At 31.6% G+C, this 19,760-nt stretch overlaps 1 protein-coding gene across 4 annotated transcripts; it reads left to right on the top strand.

Annotated features, from left to right (window-relative positions):
- The first annotated feature begins 2,337 nt into the window (after positions 1 to 2,337).
- On the top strand, positions 2,338 to 14,737 carry LOC129972831 (uncharacterized). 4 transcript variants are annotated; one of them, XM_056087115.1, is made up of 6 exons: positions 2,338 to 2,523; positions 4,683 to 4,915; positions 10,252 to 10,457; positions 10,568 to 10,750; positions 11,338 to 11,516; positions 12,510 to 14,737. In XM_056087115.1, the coding sequence occupies exons 3-6, from the start codon at positions 10,403 to 10,405 to the stop codon at positions 12,513 to 12,515; spliced, it is 423 nt and encodes a 140-aa protein (XP_055943090.1). In that variant the 5' UTR covers positions 2,338 to 2,523; positions 4,683 to 4,915; positions 10,252 to 10,402; the 3' UTR covers positions 12,516 to 14,737. The 4 variants fall into 4 exon arrangements, 2 of the variants coding, with proteins under 2 accessions (XP_055943090.1, XP_055943092.1); XR_008784902.1 differs by lacking the exons at positions 2,338 to 2,523; positions 4,683 to 4,915 and adding an exon at positions 10,883 to 11,241 and having other exon boundaries at positions 9,272 to 10,457; XR_008784901.1 differs by lacking the exons at positions 2,338 to 2,523; positions 4,683 to 4,915 and having other exon boundaries at positions 9,272 to 10,457; positions 10,568 to 11,241.
- Positions 14,738 to 19,760: the final 5,023 nt, after the last annotated feature.

Here is a 19,760-nt window from a genome sequence, read left to right as displayed (position 1 = left end):
AAGAGAATCCGTTTCCATCGGATCACCTGAGATCCTTTCCACCGGCAGAAGCGGCCTGTGATCCAGCTGGAATTGATTTCTTCGTTTCCCAAACTCTTTGCAGTTAAATAAGTGATTTGCAGTTTGCATGGATTATTTGATTCGATACGCAATTGCGAAAGCACCTCCCTAGCGCAAAAGCATCTGAAGTTGTTTTTGGTGGCTATTCAAATGAAATGGGGATTCCCAAGTGTTATATCAGATCGAGATACTATGTTTCTTTCAAAGGCAGTGGCCAATTTTTATGGATGTGCAGTGTAGAGAATCAGCCACTTCAACCAACACCATAAAATGCAAACTGAAATAAAACGCACTCCGATATATTATCGATTCATGTCGATGTTAATCAGAGAGTTTAGGATGCCATTTTATCTTTCGCGTATCGAGAAACGACGGGATTCACACTTTTTTATCTCTCATATATATTAGTACGAAGCAAAAATGACTCAGGGTATCATTAGAAAACTCATTATGCAGCCATTTAATTTGCAAAGCAAAAGTAGTTCGGTAAATTTTTCGTCTTTGCCCTTTTGAAAGACAGGAGAGAGATAGTGAGATAGGATGCAAAACATTGACTAGTAGCTTATGCACCAGAGGACCTATTATGGATTCTCAAACCGATTAGAAAAGTAGGTTTATCTGAAAAATTGTTAAAGAAATATTTTGGACCTTATAAAGTTACGCGAAAATTATCGAATGAAAAGTAAAAAGTTGATTACGTCCCGGGTTGCCCATTGGAAAACAGAAAAGGTAGTTCATGTGCCACAAATAAAGCCTTACCATGGCAGACACACATGGAGATGTATAAAGAATCATAAAGTTTAATCTATCGATATTAAAAAATATGTTTATAAATATTAAATATCTGTTTTAAAATTCAAATGGAAAATCGATTGGACCGCTCAGAAAATCGTTGAAACGTCCGAATACGGCCATTCAGTTAGGTTTATATCTGCAAATGGATAACAAAGGTTAAGTTAGTTTAGTTTAGTTATATTAACGTCCCGTTTGAAGCAACACTAGGGCTATTTCGGGACGGACCTCGTCATTTTGAACCGCGGTCAGATGACAAGGACGACACCTGAGCTGGCACCCCCTCTCCACACCACACCAGCGGGAGGACCTAACAAAGGTTAAAGGTCAGCCGTGTATTAAGTATAAGGTTAAAGGTCAGCCGTGGGATCGGTGATGCAAATGACATTTTGAGAAGGTTGAGTGGCTCCTTTGGATGTGTTAAGAAAAGTTCTTTATATTTTTGGCTCAATTGTTAACTTACACACAACACAGGCAACTGCTTTTTAAATAGTTTTCAAAAATAAATTGTATCCATTTTGATTTATGTTTTTAACTCTTTCCATACTGCGCATGGAGAGAAAGTGAATTTTTATCTGTTACCATTTTGATGTATAATTCAATTTCCAGCGGAGTGTTCAGACATTTCATAAAGAAGTAGTTTATCTTTGAAAATTTTTTTAAAAATAATTTATAAAGAATTCTTTGGTTTTCATCTGTAATTCATACATTTTGAAGAATGTAGAAAAAAGATTAACTTTTCTGAGCTCGAGCTTTGAATGTATTTATAATGTGTAGAAAAGAGTTATTGCTTTTATGTATTGCGTGGCCAGAAATTCTCCGTTAGATTTGTAAAAGTTCTGTATGTAATTTTAAACTAGTAATTTTACTAACGTTATGTGAGGAATTTCCCATTTTTTTTGCTCTATGAATCATATGTGGGTCCCATTCTTCAGGACCATTCAAAAAAGGATTTAGAGTTGTACACCTTTTTTTAAAAACTTTTTACGTTTTTACCTTTTTTACACCATTTTTAGAATAAAGATTCAGTTTACAAATCTCTGATTTTGAAAGTCGGGGTCATACCTGGCTATCCATTTTAAGGAGACGAAAAAAGAAGTCAAACTAGAACGAAGACTACATATTATTTCAGCTAGGATTAGTTTGGATTAGGAGCCAATCAATATCATGGTGTGCCTGCACTGACGCCTATGAAATGGAGCCATCACTTTTTGTTGTTCCTTACATGAAAACACCGCTTATAACATATTAAGTAATCACTGATATTTGCTGAATGACAGGCTAATTTTTTATGAAAGTCAGCAGATTTATTTCTCAATTTATCCCAATAATTATTTCGGGTTCGAATTTGGGTAAAAAAATTTCTAATCTTTTCTTAAGGTGATTTGCTGAGTACAAATCTTTGGAAGAAGAGAAAAAATTATAAGAAGTTTCTAGATTCTGGTGAATCTATAAAAACTCAAATGATTAATCGGTTTTCCTATTACTATTGCTTGCACTCCACGTTAGGTTTCCTTTACAAAATATTATGAACTATGTAGTTGTCTTGAATATAGCTTAACTCTATACATTTTATTAACTATCATTGTTTCTTGTGAATGGGTTCTCCATGTCTTTAGTTTCACCTTTTCAAGAATTGCTCATCATTGATACAGAGTTGAATAATAATGGGTAAGTTGCGTTTTTTTTTTTTTTTTTTAGTATGCGTAAATATATTAATGGAAGATTAGTAGATTTGTTTTTATCTCTTGAAGATGCAAAGAATTGTTATACTGAAATATTAGTTTATAATTTTTTTTTCCGAAGAAGCTTATCTTTAATATTTTATAATTTATATGTTAAAAAATTCTTCTTAGATTTGACGATTTAATTTTCATATTTGAGAACATATTTTTAATTTTCAGAATTGTTTTACCTTCTCTTTATAATGGAAATTTTTGTGTTTATTATTAGCAGAAAATTCCATTCCAGATTGTCTTTTGAAATGAATGTAAAACTATTTATTATGTATCACTATTAATATTAAACTTGGAGAAAAAATGACGTTGCATTTTTATTTCGTAATAGCATAGCATTTTAGGCTTCAATCGTCTTGGTCTAGTGCTAGTTTCATTAGGCAGTGCTCTCTGGAAAGGAAGTTTACAGTCGTTCGATTTGTAGGAAAATTAAAAGTCTGAATCTTTGTTCTTTATTAGAAATAGAAGTTGTATTTTGGAATTAATGTATAAAATTTCACTCTTTAAAATTACAGCTTTACATTAGCTAAAGCATGCTATTGAAATAGGCAACTAAACAAATGGAATTTTATTCAAGTTATAAGTGTTGTCACTATTTTTTAAAATTAAATCTGCCGAAAACTAAATGCATAGAAATAAAATTGGTATCAGTGAAAAGTTGACTTTTAAATTCTTAGAAAATTGGTTTCTTTGTTGTATGTTCCAGAATTGTAGAGGAAAATTATCTATTACTAGAAATGAAATTTTGCAATGAGTTTAATTTTTTAATTAAAAAGCTAAAATTTCGAAAAAGTGAATTTTTTTCGGTGAATGACACTCCTCCAGACGTCGCTGTTTGCCAAATTTGATAGCTTTAGGTCCAAAGATATGTCCGAAGAGCGTTGCATTCCTTGTGTAATGAGAATCTTTGCACTGTGTAATATAAAGAAAATCAACTAACCCAAAAATAGGAAAATTTCTTGAAATTTAGTAATACAGGACATGAATTTCGGGTCTATTTCTAGCAACCATATTAATGCTTTTAATAGAACTTCGAATGTTATTGGACTATCTGTGATGACGAGCCGAAATTTTTGAAATGCATCATTTGAACAAATGTCAATACTTAAAAACTTTTATCATTTTTGCTACAATGGTGTGGAAGAAACTAATACAGTATGAAGCATATAAAAGTAACTCTGTTTATATTGAAATTTGGGTCCACAGTTTTTTCAATTGCTCCTTCTTGCTTTGAATTTTTCATGCAGAACGTTTTAACTTTGCTTGTTGCTTTGATAACACATTTTGCAAAATCGTAGCACAATTATAGTTTTTTGGCGTGGTTTTCTTAGCAGGCTTTTACTGGGAGAAATTAATGTTTCATTATCAAAACATTTTGCAAACACTTTCAAAGCCACTGGGATTATTGGTAATTCTAATGAAATAAACTAATAAAAATATGGTTATATACCACCTATTGTAAATATTCCAACATATATTTATTGTATAATAAACTCATCAAGGCAAAAGCCCTTGGAAAACCATGCCAGTGTTAAGAAACGTAAAACGTATTTGTTTGATAATCTTTTTTGTTATGTCAATGCAAGCTGAATAAGGTATTCTCCTTTTCTTATCCGAATGTTAATAATAGCAGAAGGCTTTAACACGTCTTGGAATGTTGAGTAAGCTTATATGTTCTGTTATGCAACGACACGTTCATATATTTGTCTGATATGCTATTACGTTTACGATGCAGATGGTGTATCATTGTATGGCGCAGCTTAGCCAAAGCTGTTTTTTGTTATAAAAACATTGTTCATTCATTCTGTTATGTTTGCCATTGATTTCAAGTCTATATAAAGACTCCTGTAGAATTGTTTTAAAAATTTTAACATTGATTTAGGTTTAGATTGAGATACAATGGAACCATGTTTAACGAGCATAATTCGCTGAGGGAATCTTATTCGGAATGCAATATACTTGTAGAACGAAACACTTGTCTATACAAATCTGTAAGATACAAGATGTCTTCCACTTCGAAAAGAAATGAAAAAGGCATTTCTTTATATAATTATTTATAATTAGAGATAAAAATAACCACAATTTCTCTTTCAGCTCGTTTCACAAAGAATTTAGATTCCAAAGCGACATTTGCGTCCGTATGCTGTCTATACTGAAACTATCTTCGCTCCAAGTGTCATTCTTCCAATTTCTGGATTAAATATCCAACACTGGGTTTCAAGTAGGTTTGAGGAGAGCGCCTGATCTTAATAATCACACCACACCATGCTTGGATGACGGAGGACTATATTTTCTTTTGGATTTTCCCACTCTATTGGACTAACCAGGTATGTCTACATAATTGTGGCATCCTAGCCTCTTAGCGGTTACTTGTGTGGAAAATTCGGAGATTATATATTTCTTTTCCACTCTTTCAGAATACTCGAGGATTGGATTTTAATGCCTTCCAAGGTTTTTACAAATCGCTCAAAACATTTTTAAAACACAAAAGACAATTTGGCATACGAAGCAATCGAATCCCTTTTCAAAGATGAGTAATAGATCGCAAATCATGAATAACCAGGCAATAAATGCAATCCCATTGAATTAAAAATAAAAGTTGAATATCTTTCCGATACGATATGCATTAAAATCGTTTAGGTGAATTTTCCAAAATACTCAAACTACAATTCAATTATTCCAATAATTTTCATGATTGATAATTTGGAGATCAGCTCTATTCTAAATATTGATTGTCCAAAATCTTTCATTTAACTCCCTATACAGTTTCGTGTCGAGATATTTCTAACTAATATCAAATGTTTCATTGAACTTGTTGACAATTCCTTTGGTTTCTTCATAATACAGCTTCCACTTCTTTCAGTACGATAAAAGGTTAGTTTCGGTGATTACATGCTGTTATTCGAACTTCTGCTTAAGAATTGTGATATAGCAAATCTCGGATTGTGTAGTAAAAATTAAATTCTTAAAAAGGAGACTTTTATTGTTAAAACAAGTTTAACTACTTAATCAAGAGCCGCATCTGGATGTTGAGAATAAAAATCTTATAGTTGATATTTGTTCGTGTCGAAGAATTTTTGTCGAAAACAAGGTTTTATAAGAAAAGGAATAAATTGTTTGTTCAAATATTAAAATTCCAAACACCAAGGCGTACTAGTTTTCTGCTCTATTGGTTATGGAATTTCCTAGATATACTATAGAGAAGTGACTAAGTGCTGAATACAATCAGACAGATCGAGATAAATTTGTGCACGATGAAAAGAATTTTTCTGGATGATGAAAATGTTAAATAAAAGACTTTGAGTAGTTTTCAGAATGACCTAATTTTTTTAAATGAATGAGTGATAAATCGAATTTCTGTTCTATGTGATGGCAGGGGAATACAAAAATTATTGAAATTCTAATGTCACTAGCCTTTTTATAGGAGTTAAATGCGTTATTTTGTAATTCATGTTAAAAGTGTAAGGATTTTTACATTTTAAAAACGTGAAAAGTGCTAGTCGCTGATTCATAAGTGGAACCTATAGTGCACACTTAAATTCCCGATCGTTATCTTAAACATTCTGTTGCTTTTTGAAAGAATTTGCTTATATTTAGGTTTTCTTCAGTTGTCCAATCCAAGTTATACATAAAAAAATCTTTAAATTGCCTTTTATTAGAAGTTTGTGTCATTGGTCAATTCCTACTTATTTCGTTATTCGTGTAGGTTTATATTAATATAGTAAATCTAAATTGTATAAGCGTAGTTGGTAGTCATGCATTTTGTTTGCATCCTTCCCATAATGCTATTCTTATTGCTTTACCTTTATTTAATCAAATCGCAAATTCTCCCGCATGTTATTACATGAAATGTATTATAAAATTTCAGTGGAGGTTTATTTTAACGTTTTCGGCGTGAAGCGAGTCATATTAAATGAAGTCTTAAAATTAATTAATTAAAATTTGGGAAATTACATTTAGTTTTGTATCCATCTAATATAAGAAATACAAAAATCTTATATTGAGATTGCAAATTTGAAACAGTAAGCTGAAGAAATGCAAGGAAAACATTAGTGGTAATGCAGTACGTCTAACTCCAGATTTATACTTACAAATATCTATTTTTAAACTTAAGAATCATTTCATGTATTCTATACAGATGGCATTTTATCGAAAGTTTAATTCTTAATATATTTTGATTGTAATGAATCGAATTATTTCGAGACATGATCGAAAATTACTAGATGTCCATTTTTGACAGTTTCATACCGAATTTTGAGGAAAATGATGTTTAAAATCATGAATCGATGAAAGCAGTGCAGAATATAGGTAATATTTGCATGGAATTTAGAATAATGCTTTTGAGCAAACCGCACGTCTTATTTAATCTGTTTTCCTGCTTTAATTCACCGTTTCGCTCATCATAACTAGCATAAATTCGCCGGGTTTAGTATTTTTAAAATTAGGTTTGTGTTAATTTCAAAAAAGTCGTTTCCGCGATGCATGGCTGGACGCAACGGGGGTACTGACGTGCATTTTATTCTGAGGTTAAAATGCATTATGTAAATGAGAATATTGAGAAGTAATGTGCATTGTGAATGACATCGCGTCTCATCTTAAGCATGGGCGTGATGTACGGAATGGAATTAATATTTCGTTTTGGGAGTCGTCATGTATTTAGTCGAAACAGTGCAAGGTCACATTAGGCCGTGAATGAAGTGATGGCATAGGGGAGTGTGGAAATAGCCAATATGAATACGTGATAAATTATTTCGCCATGGGTTTATGGGAAAAGAAACGATTGCCTTCATGGCTAACTCGTCGAGTTATCGCGTATTGTTACGCAATGTTGAAAATGGGGAATTGGAAGTGTTAGCGGGGGTTGAGAGACAATTGTTGACTGTATCATGGTTTGGGTTATGTAGATAATATTTGCGAACATCAGAAACTCCAAGTGGAACTGGCTGCGTGGGTAAGGTGTAAAAGTTTGAGTATCGGGGTGGCGTTGGAGGTGTGGGTTATGTTTGTGAAAGTGTGGGTCTCTGGGTGGCGTTGGAGGTGTGGGTTGTGTATGTGAAAGTGTGGGTCTCTGGGTGGCGTTGGAGGTGTGGGTTGTGTATGTGAAAGTGTGGGTCTCTGGGTGGCGTTGGAGGTGTGGGTTGTGTATGTGAAAGTGTGGGTCTCTGGGTGGCGTTGGAGGTGTGGGTTGTGTATGTGAAAGTGTGGGTCTCTGGGTGGCGTTGGAGGTGTGGGTTGTGTATGTGAAAGTGTGGGTCTCTGGGTGGCGTTGGAGGTGTGGGTTGTGTATGTGAAAGTGTGGGTCTCTGGGTGGCGTTGGAGGTGTGGGTTGTGTATGTGAAAGTGTGGGTCTCTGGGTGGCGTTGGAGGTGTGGGTTGTGTATGTGAAAGTGTGGGTCTCTGGGTGGCGTTGGAGGTGTGGGTTGTGTATGTGAAAGTGTGGGTCTCTGGGTGGCGTTGGAGGTGTGGGTTGTGTATGTGTGAGTTGTGGGTCTCTGGGTGGCGTTGGAGGTGTGGGTTGTGTATGTGTGAGTTGTGGGTCTCTGGGTGGCGTTGGAGGTGTGGGTTGTGTATGTGTGAGTTGTGGGTCTCTGGGTGGCGTTGGAGGTGTGGGTTGTGTATGTGCGAGTTGTGGGTCTCTGGGTGGCGTTGGAGGTGTGGGTTGTGTATGTGCGAGTTGTGGTTTTAGGGGTGGCGTTGGAGGTGTGGGTTGTGTATGTGTGAGTTGTGGTTTTAGGGGTGACGGTGTGGGTTGTGTATGTGTGAGTTGTGGTTTTAGGGGTGACGGTGTGGGTTGTGTATGTGTGAGTTGTGGTTTTAGGGGTGACGGTGTGGGTTGTGTATGTGTGAGTTGTGGCATTTGCGTACTGTGCAAGGATTTGATACTTCTAATCATTTGGGGTGGCTTAGTTTCACCTTCGTGGCCAATATTTTAATAGGAATTAGGAATATAATATAATACAAGCGGCGAGTTTAAAACGTTTTGAAGTAAGAAAATTATTGAAAAATGTTTAGGAAATTGAAGTGAACGAGGTTTAATATGTAAGAATTTAATTCGTAATTTTAAATTATCTTGTATTTAAATCCCATCAATAGGTAGTTATATTTTTTCGGATGGATACATTACTAAATATTCATGCTGAGTTTCTCCCTCCCTTGAATCTCAAACCAGAGGAAACATAGAACAATTAATTAATAGATAATCTTTAATAAGTAACTCTTTGCTTAAGTCAGCAATTATAACTTGTAATGACTTTAATCAATAACTGAAGTATCTCCTTTATAGTAAGGGGAAAAAAATTGGCGGATACCATATTAATGCAAACTTTCCAATGAGCAGAGTAGATTAAAATTCATATTAAGATTAAATTTGATATTTCAGTGACATAAATCCCGGAAAACCCAAAGTTTTGCTATGACGGAATCCGATAAAAAGAAAAATTTATACTCGTAATTATACTTAAATTAAAATATTAATTTAATAGAACTTTTAAAATATCCAATTTCTCTGAATAATATTCATTTATTCTCATTTAGGGGGGATTGGAGTGAGTGACGGCTTATTGGGAATCAATATCTCAATGTAATTAAAAGCTGCCATTTTCTTTCAAATTCCAATTAGCTGTTTTTGCCATCAAAAGCAGTATTAGCTCCGTATCCGAGGCTCAATTATTTGACATTTCGTACTTGAAACGAACTTTTTCTCCCGGTTTTGGAATTAAAATCTCCAATCTGCCTCGTTCTTTTTTGGCTTTCTGTACATTAACTATTCCTCTAGTTGATGTAACAATTTGGAATCTCATTAAAAATACCTAGTTCAATTCGGTGTCTAATATTTATACATCCTAATGTGATACATATAATTTTTACTGAATAAAGAAGACGAATTCTTACTCTTCAGTTATCTAGAAATAACTTAGTTTGTTCTATATCGCAATTCGGAAATGGAAGTTTGAATAGCTTCATGTGAAGGAATTGCAATTGTCTTCGAATCAAAATGAATGAATTAAAGGCAGTAATCGGTTAGAATAAGGCTAGGAAAAACCTTTCAGAAATAGAATTGAATTAAGCTACTAAGCATTTGAGATAAAAAAAAATCGTACTAAATTAAGCTATTTTGAACTTACTTGAAATTATTCAGATAAATTTCGTATTGCATTTTATACTTAAGTATATAAAAAAATTATCTTCATAACACTTAAAAATATGAAATGAGTTAAGGCAAAGATGTTTTTTCTGAAATCAAATTTGTTTATTGTAAAGAAAAACAAAAGAGGAATAATCTCTGTAGTCCATTCCCTTTTAAAATTTAAAAATTACTAACAGTTGCCCGCTCAAATGTTTTTATCTATTGGAAACTTTCTAAAATGCATTAAAATCTGCACATTTAATGTGGAAGAAATATTCATAATCTTTGAATATTCCACTCGAGTAGTTTCTAAGCGACGAAAATGCTATAATCATGTGGATTTTACATGGTACAGTCTAATATGACAGAGGAAACAGTGGCAGTTGCTCTCTTGTGCCCTCTTCTATAAATGAACAGAATGTTTAATGCAAATTTGACAAGTCTTTTGTGTAAGACTATCCAGTGGGAAACGTTTAAATCAAATATCTGTAATACTAGAAAGTTTCTGTTGAATTCACTGGCCTTTTCACTCATCAGTGAAATACGTCATAGAAGTCATCAATTTAACAAAATCGCCTGCCGTTGTTGGAGCTGTTCACTGCAAAGAACACTTTTTATGCTGTTCGCTTGAAACAGTGGCCAACTCCTGTAAGCAAAGCGACCGCCTTTTCTCTTGACGAAAATATGGATGGCAGCTATCTGGATGGCCACGAAATTTTTTCTTTCGTACAGAAGTAATATCGGTGAGTTACGATATTTATAATTATCATATCGTGATGAATGTTGGATATAATCATGTGATTATATCTATGGTAATTATAACTGTAAAAATGTACACATTTTTTTTCACTAGGCATTGACAGACAGTACAACATGGCCTATATCCATGTCATTTTGCTTGATAAAGGCACTACGTCAACCACCAGTAGTGTTGCTTTCTGTTCCATGCACTTGATTGTCCACCCCAAATATGCTGGATGCGAGGAAGTATTCCTTACAGGTGATGTTGAAGGTGATGAGACAATTCAAGGGCGCAGTAAGTTCGCTATTTATATTAACAAAACGGCATGGAATTTGAAAACCATTAATTGGTTCATCTAGAAATTAAATTACTGGAGGCTGCAAAGAGATGCGAAACATAATTATCTTAAAATATTTATTGAAACAGATGCAGCCCTATTGGCTACTTACCATAATGAATTACCGGAATTCAAACGCCTGTCATACGCGTTTCTGAGTATAGGATTCAAAGTAATTGAACGTCTTAGAATGGAATCACCCAGTGACCCTCGTTATGAGGGAAATACTCCATGGCCAGGAACCGTTTGAAACTAGATTCCAGCATCTACGCAGGACAAAAATGCTTCTAGGTAATTCTGTTGTCTCTGCATGGCTTGTGGTAAACTTTCTAGAATGACCAAATTTATTAAGTTAAATGAATGCCCTTTCAGTTCCAGCCATAAAGTATCTACATATGTGTAGTAGGTATCTAGATGTCCTGGAAAGAACGTCATTGAAGTAATATCGGTAAGTTGTGCGAATTGTCACACCATCAAATGATTTCCAATCATTGGCTTGGATTATCGAATGAGAACCATAACAATGTACTTCTATTTGTTTTAGGTATTCTTCTGTCAGACAACTCATGGCCGTTGATGCTACTTTTCCGGTTAAAAAGTATGTCATCACCATCGATAATACGCTTTTCAAGGTCCAAAAACGTCTTCACTAGAAAGCAGTTCTTTATACGGGGAGGATATTCCCTTCAGATGAGTTCGAAGTACATGGAATTCAAAGGCATGGTAAGTTTCTGAATTATAACAATAAAACTACCACAGAGAGACACTCGATAACCATTTTATTTGGTTTCTCCAGAAAGTATATCGGTGGCAGTTAAAGATAAATAAACCATAATTTCCTGGAAATAATTATTGAAATATCTACAGTAGTTTTACCTAAGAAAAGAGTTGATATACTTATTTCACGATATCAACTTCTAAACGTAATTGTCGAAGTAATCGGCCTAGGTAAGGCTTTCTTCATGGTGTATACTAAGGAAATATTGCATGGACAGAAACTTTTTCAAACATACGCCTGTGACAGATGAGCAAAAGATGTTTCCATGTAATTTTTTTTCGTCTCACTTTCAACCTCCAGTAAACTCATTTTTTGGAACGCTCTAAATTCATTGTAATTTTTATTTAAAATGCATATAATTTTCAATATTTTGTTAATCGAAGTAACTGGTACATACTAATATCAGTAAGGTCACCAATTTCATTTCCTTTTAAAGTATTTAAATGATAATCCAGAAAACTTCGGTTGTAACCTTAAGAAAGAAAACGTCCATGTTTGTCAAACGAAGCTTCAAGCCTTGTTTCTTTCTCCATTATGCACTCATTCGTTCGTTCCGAGACAGTTTAAATGATTCTATGACAGTTTCTAGAAAAGGGCAAAATAACATATGGTATTCTGAAGTCTAACCAATAACTGCGGCTACTGTGCTAATGCTATTTGAGCATTATTTGCTCCACTTCTGATCCTTAGAGAATACATATATGCACAGCTTCTGAAAGATCTTGTTTAGTTAATTATTTTAAAATCTATAAATCACTATAAAGTTTCATTTTCAAAAGATCAGCCATTGGTAAACTTAAATCTACATTTGAAGTAGGATTTCTATTCTCGCTTCTATTAATAGTGAAATCATAAGCTTCGTTTGTAATTATCAATGCATATTTAAAGAGTAAAACTGTCATGTATATTCTGCCATTGAATGGTTTCTTGTTTTTCAGATCTAATCTATTCCGATTCAGATGTTGACTTGTTTTGTTCGAAGTGATCCTGCCACAACATGCAGTATCTGAAGCTTCTATCAAGTGCAAACTAGAATTCGGAGCCACTACAGTTAAAATGTTGATTTCCGGACAAATGTAGTTGGTTAGTAAAATTATAAATGTTACACCAAATCCAAAATGTATATTTTCTATCAAAAATCATCAGTTTGCATAGTGGTGAAATTGTGATTACTAATGTAATGGCAAATTATTTGAAAATATCAATATATCTTTGAAGTATTTCATGATCCCATTTTAAGGCTATGACAATGAATCTTACATTTTTGGGGATATTTTTTTAAAATTGGGAAAGCTTGAAGTGCATGTAATTATCATTCAAAACAAATGTTTGGCATATCAATCGATATTTCATCTAAATTGTTTGAAATTTTCATATATCTACTTAAAACGACTAAAATATTGGTTTGCATTCATTTTCTTTAAACGTAGTGCTTGCTTTGTACTTTGAGAAACAAGCTATTCTGAGACAATCGATATCGATAAACATGTTTCATGTAGATAAATTAAAATGTAATAGATGATTTCTAGGAAAATCAAATAAGTCAAATTTCCAACAAAACTAAAAATTTACTGCCACAGAACGAATTTTTGAAATAAAAATTTGCATATGCATTCCTCCCTTATTGTCAACGGATAATCCATCTTTATGTTATGAGGTGATTTGTTACGATTGCTTTTCATCACCGCTTACTGTAACACAATTTGAAAAATTGAATTTTATTGTTATGAAACGATTCATTGTAGTTTCTTCACATCAGCATAAGGGCTTGTAATATACTTCTCAATTTATCTACAATTTTATAAAAATGGTAGTCATTTGTTTTTATTTTGTACTGAATGTTAATGATCTCGTAACTAATTTCATTATTGTCGATTTCTAGAAAGTAACTTAATATTATAATGATGATGATGAAATAAGTGATCAAATATCTGAATATATTTGCTATAATTATCTGTGTATAGTTCTAATATGAAGGGATTTTGCAACTCGTAATTATCTGAACATTCTTTTTTGAAATACTGGTCTTAATTAGGGAAAAATGTTTTATGCTAATTTTCGGTAGTTGGCCCCGAAATCTCTGAAAATATTTTAAATATATATTGCTAAGCTGCAACTTGGAGTTTTTGCACATGAAATGGTTCTATGCTTTGAAAATTATATTTTATGCTTGAATTTTAAATTTGTTTGATGGTTGGAACTGTAATTTTAAAATAGTTTTTTTTTCTTTTTTTTTTGCTCCTCGTTAAGTTTTACATCCGAAAATGACATAAAATTTATAGTATTAATGATTCCTAAATCCAAATTTAATAGTACATGGTATCGATACTCATTAATTTAAATTTAAATTTAACTTTAATATTTCTGAAATTTTACCGTAGTTTGAGAAGGTATATTAAAATTAATCATCTATTCGTTGCATCCATTTGCAGCTGCGTTTTAATTCAAGATTTTATTCTTGTTAACTATTACTAGCTTATTTTTTTAAAATGTATTTATAGTAAGATGAATAGTAAATTTAAAATACTAAATCTTGAGTCCTATATACCTTAATTCGGTTTTTAATTTTGATGCAAATGTGTACATCCGCTGATAAAGGATACTTTGATTGGTTCGGCCGGCCAGCCAATCAAAGTATCCTTTGATTCTTAGAAAGCATTTGATCACTGTGTCTGATCACCATGGTGATCAATATGCCTATAGGAAAAAATGACGCTTTTTCATGATTAGAAGGAATTTAAATTTCTAAATCTAACCTAATGCAATAAAATATCGGATTTCTTGAGAAAAAGCGAATGGATGCGACGAATGTTATAGTACTGTCTTTTTTTTTTCCTTCAGTAATACGAGACTTTGACTTTTAAAAAAACAATAGATCTTCTAAAAACATTTTTAAATTATTTAATAAAATATCAAATTGTCACTTTTTAATGTGTAATAGAAATCAGAATAAGTTTTATGAATTTCCACTGAAATTAATTCTATCCGTATACAATAAATTATGTTAATTTTCTTTAATTTTGTTTTAAGAATCGGTGCTTCCATTAAATTTTTAAACTCAAGTATATCAATTTTATGTTAAATCAATGCTTTAAAATCAATCACTTTAAAAACTGACTTTCTTCATATGCTTATTACATAAAGTAAAAAAAGCGAATTTATTTTGTTGAGTATACCGAATTCTCAATTCCATTCATTTATGTTCTACTTGTTATGTTGTAATAATATTGTAAATTGTATTTCTTTGTATATTAAATATGCAAATAAAGTGTGTATTTTGAATTCTATTTTGTATTTAATTACCAAATAGCCTCGTCTCCTTTCTAATTGCTTTAATAATTTAATACTTCCACTTCGTGAGCGGGCTTGTAAAATGCAATAATGACAATACTTCTTAGAAACTATTCCTCTCACACGTTCGCAAACTTAAATTTGTACATGCATCCAAGTCCTCTAAAACAATACTGAATATATTCTAATTAAAATTAGAAATTCATAAGATGTATTACTAATTATTAGTTTCTATCCTGTTCCTGAAATCGTATTGTTTCAATTCAAATATAATGGAACATAAATATAAGATATTAGAAACGGGTCATTCTCTAGAAATACAGAAGTTGATTAACTGGAATTTTTAAAGTCTTGAATTCTAATTCATCGTCATTCGAATTTCAAGGTAAGTTTTACTCATTGCGTGTTCTTTCCCGATCACAATTGAAAAGTTTTGATTTTTAAATTCGGGACAAAATCATTCGCATTTTAAAAACTGACAGAGCTAGATGTGAACTGTGCAATTTATCTCGCTATCTTTGCTCATTTTGTATATTAACACATTACGTACGGCGCTTCCAGGGCCCTGCACATATTAGGACGGTCTAGAAAGCATGCTTGGTAAGCAAAAAGGATGCATATATGCACATTTTTAATTTGCATTTTGTATTATATTTATATAAATCTTAAATATTACTCTGTATTTCATACATATATTTATAAGATTTTTTACATTTTAACAAATATTTATTTCGCAGACTTGAATAATACTTTTGTGTGTTATTTGGTAAAGCATATTTCCTTGTGCATGGTGTTCGGCACGATTTGCCGCAGTATCTTGTTTTAACGACACTTCTCGAATTTTCTCGTGTTTTGCGTCCCATCCGTTTCGGACCACTCTAGAGATTCCTCGTATAGCATATCCCGTCTGTTATTGCTTCATATATAACAAAGTTAGTGATTTTAGAAAGTACAAGTTTACCCAAAAACGTGCTGTCCCAGACGTATGTCTTAAGACTTCTTTGCGGTCCTTAATTTGTGAAATATTTGCCTATGGTTGGTTATGCATTATTTAGCCAAAAAACACGAAAAGGGATATCTCGTGATCCTGCCCCAACATTCTGTCAGCTAAAATCGAGAAATCTTGTGACCTGTACGCAATCTGTTAACATCTATCTGGAAATGGATCGAATGTTTCCTATTTACTATATTCAAATGGGTTGCAATTTAACTATGTAAACTATCTTCCGTTTTCATTTAAAATCTTGCCTCTCAGTATTAGTTTTTAGATTTTGTCTCCAATTTGTATGTTGTGGGTTAATCGAATTTCTATTGCAATAATAAAACTTTCTCTCCTCTCAAATTGCAGATTCGATAAATTTCATTGCATAAATATGTTCTACTCTAGGTTAATAGTCAAATTATTAGACGATGACCTTAGGACATTACATATTGAAATAAATGAGAGCTAAATCTTATGAACTTTTAAAACGATTTTTTCGGTATATTAAAAGAAAAATATTGCTATAAATCTGAAGATAAAGAAAGAAAAGCTTTAAATGAATTGGAATTGCATCTGATGCATTGAACTTTTTACGAAACAAAATCTGAAATTTTGCTTCTTACTGTCCCCATTATGCTTTATTTGTATTAAAATCAACGACTTTAACCAGGAATTGTTGAGCTTTTTACAAGTTTACATGAATCTTTTAAACAACGATACAATCTCATCGAAAAAAATTCTAAATTTCTAAAAATATTCTAATTTGTATATCGTCGTATATAAATTCTTACAATAAATATAAATCGTCGTTAATTGACTACCGAGAATGCATCTTGATGTGATTATTTAAAATAACTGTCAATAAACGGTTTTAAATCAGTTTTTAAAGTTGTCAACCGATTAACCGTTCAGCAGAAAAATCCTCGAGTCTGCATTTACAACTTATCAACACATTTTATAAAAATTCTTTTCTTCCTTTTTACCGAGTAGCAATTACTGCGAAAGCAGTTTCCTTACCTTTTTCATATCTGAAATTTCATTTTGCGATAATGCATTTCGTAATCATCAAATTAAAGAATTTATTTTGATTACGAAATTTAAAATTATACGTTTACTGCTATTATATCGAATTTTGTATTTTGCAAGAATTTACCATTAAAGTACTGGTCTTAAGCAAAATAAAAAAAAAAACTTTTTGCATTTTTAATTTCAGTTTACTGGTCTGAACTCGAAATTTTCAATAAGAATTTTTTGCCACAAAGCAAATCCTAAAATGCATTTTTGTATGCTAAAAATGTGTAATATATATTCTTATGTTTGGTTACTATACTGTTGTCAAGAAAGGCGAGGGGTGGGGAATACTTTCTCAACATTATCTATACTGTTTTAATTAATTTAGAATATATTTCTAATAAATACTGCAATCATAACAGTTATATGTTGGCGCACATGAAACAAGATATGCGCTTTTTGATAAAATCTTTTATGTTAGTATTTAAAAAATATTTTCCATTTTGAAAATTCTTTACTACTGCGATTGTAATTTAAAACTGAGTTCTCTTTTCTTTAATCTCTACATCACAATGATGTAACATTCATAGCATTTAACTGCTCTCGGATAAAAATGTAAAAAATTAGTCTTGTGACCATTCATTTAGTATAATTCCGATTACCGCTGTTCAGAAATATGTTGATATTTTTTCTAAAGATATAATAAATCGGAATTGTATATTCTTTGCGTCCATTTACAAAGATTTTCAAACCAACCGTCTAGTGTTGCTTCAAACGGGACGTACTCTATTTGAAATTAAAGAGTGATATTAATACCAGTTTTAAGTAAGAAATTTTGAATCCAAAATGCATTTCAGCTTTTCATTTCACATAATTATTCGTTTACCTACAAACGAAGAATAATTTTTTATATAATTGTTTAACCATCTAATCAAAATATCCTTTAATTCTTAGAAAACATTTGATCAGTGTGTCTGATCACAACAATCAATACTTGATGCTGTCACATGTATAATATGAATTAAAATTATTAGACACCGGAAAATTTACGGGAGATACGAGAAAGTAAAAGATATTTTTTGAGAAAAATGGTGAATGCATGTCATGAATGTCTCATAATCAAGTGCTGCTTTTTGATTACCTTTTTCAATAATGAAATGAAAAATTTAGCAACTGATTATTTAGAATTCTAAATATTAAATTTGGAAAAAACAAACAAAAAGTATTAAATGCAATTATTTCTTTCTAAATCATTGAATTCAATATTTAATTTTTTCTTATTCTAAATTGAATGATACATCGAAAAATTCGTTGACAATCCAATTAAAAATTCACTATACTATTTATTTTACATGTATGTGATTTTTAAGACATATACATATATTATAGTAATAGAATTCGTAACTAAACTATCATCCTATGTAAAATGCTTTTTTTATTACTAAATTGTTTAAATTTCTTGTTAAACTTATTGCATGCAGTATCTGATTTACTTTGATATATGTTCTGAATTCAAATGCATTTATACTGTAACAATCTTGAAAAGCATCTGTTTTTGCACAAACTTGCAAATAAAGTATGTATTTTGCATTCATTTTGTGTTTACTTACTAAATATTTTTGTCATTTGTCAAAAATAATTGCTTTTATAGAATTTTGATATTTGCTAGACTACTCTTACAAATTCGTATACTGAATCGAAGATTGTGCGTGAGCCGTTTGAAGAAGACCGAATCGATTCGAATCTTGGAGGGCGGGAAGAATAGACATTCATAAGAATTTCTCGTTGCTGGTTTCTATCTTATTCCAGAAATTATTTTATTCGTTTCCTTTTAAATCAAAATCACTAGAATTCATTGCACTAGTGTAATGATAGTACATACTAGTGAAATTATTTAAAACCTGTTTATGCTCGAGAAATATAATAAAATTTTGAGAATTCGTATTTTTCTTTGATTTTTTTTTTTAATTTTTTATGTATATATTTTTAAAATAAATCTAATTTGATTTGAAAACTGACAATTATTTAGTCTTTCATATTTTTCTTTTTATAGTTGGTGATTGCAAGAGAATAAAATTTTGAGTCGGGGAAAAAATGAATCGAATTTTTAAAAACTTTGAACTAATTGGATGTAAATTGTACAGTTTAGGTTGAAGTTTCATTGAACTACTATTGCTCATTTTCCATATTAAAATTAATTTAAAAATGATTTAAATATTCTTTTATTACTTCTTTTATTAAATCGCCTATCATTTATTAAATATGTACATATTTATTGTAATGATTTATTTGAAATCATATTTTTTATCTTACCACACTGACTTTAAACTCTTTACTTCGGATTTTATATTATGGGAAATTCGATTTTCCATTGCAATAAAAATTCGATTCACTTCTTTCAGCTGCCAATTGGCAAATGAAGGTGAAGGTGTTCTACTTTTCACTGCTAGATATATTAACATTTAAGCAAAATTCATAAGACTGTAAAATATCGCATAAATAAGTTCTAACTAATTATAAACTGAAAGTCTATTTTATCAGTTTATAAAGGGAAAAATAATTTCAATACAAAATTCTGGTTAGTTACGTTTATGTTAGTTATATTAACGTCCCGTTTGAAGCAACACTAAGGCTATTTTGGGACGGACCTCGTCATTTTGAACCGCGGTCAGATGACGAGGACGACACCTGAAAAAATTCTGGAAGTCAAAGCAAAAATCATAAATGTGCAAAATATAAACATAAAAGTTTTCGATTAGTTGGAACCATTATTATATCTATAATATACTGAGATTTTTATTTAAAAATATTTGGGGCTTTGCTTTTTATGGCATTTGATTCTAAAAAGACGTAAAGTAATATAACCTTAGCCAAGAATCGAAAGGAATTAATATGGATGTAAACA

This window comes from Argiope bruennichi, chromosome 6 (genome assembly GCF_947563725.1).
Source record: "Argiope bruennichi chromosome 6, qqArgBrue1.1, whole genome shotgun sequence".
In the NCBI taxonomy this organism is placed as follows: domain Eukaryota; kingdom Metazoa; phylum Arthropoda; class Arachnida; order Araneae; family Araneidae; genus Argiope; species Argiope bruennichi.
This window is presented reverse-complemented; position numbering and strand designations above follow the sequence as displayed.

What these genes read in the sequence shown, in the direction of transcription:
- LOC129972831 (XM_056087115.1), top strand. Translation starts at nt 10,403, where the DNA reads ATGGCAGCTATCTGGATGGCCACGAAATTTTTTCTTTCGTACAGAAGT. An exon ending in TTCGTACAGAAGTAATATCG is followed by an intron (nt 10,458 to 10,567) that starts GTGAGTTACGAT and finishes TTTTTTCACTAG; the next exon opens with GCATTGACAGACAGTACAAC. An exon ending in TGAGACAATTCAAGGGCGCA is followed by an intron (nt 10,751 to 11,337) that starts GTAAGTTCGCTA and finishes TATTTGTTTTAG; the next exon opens with GTATTCTTCTGTCAGACAAC.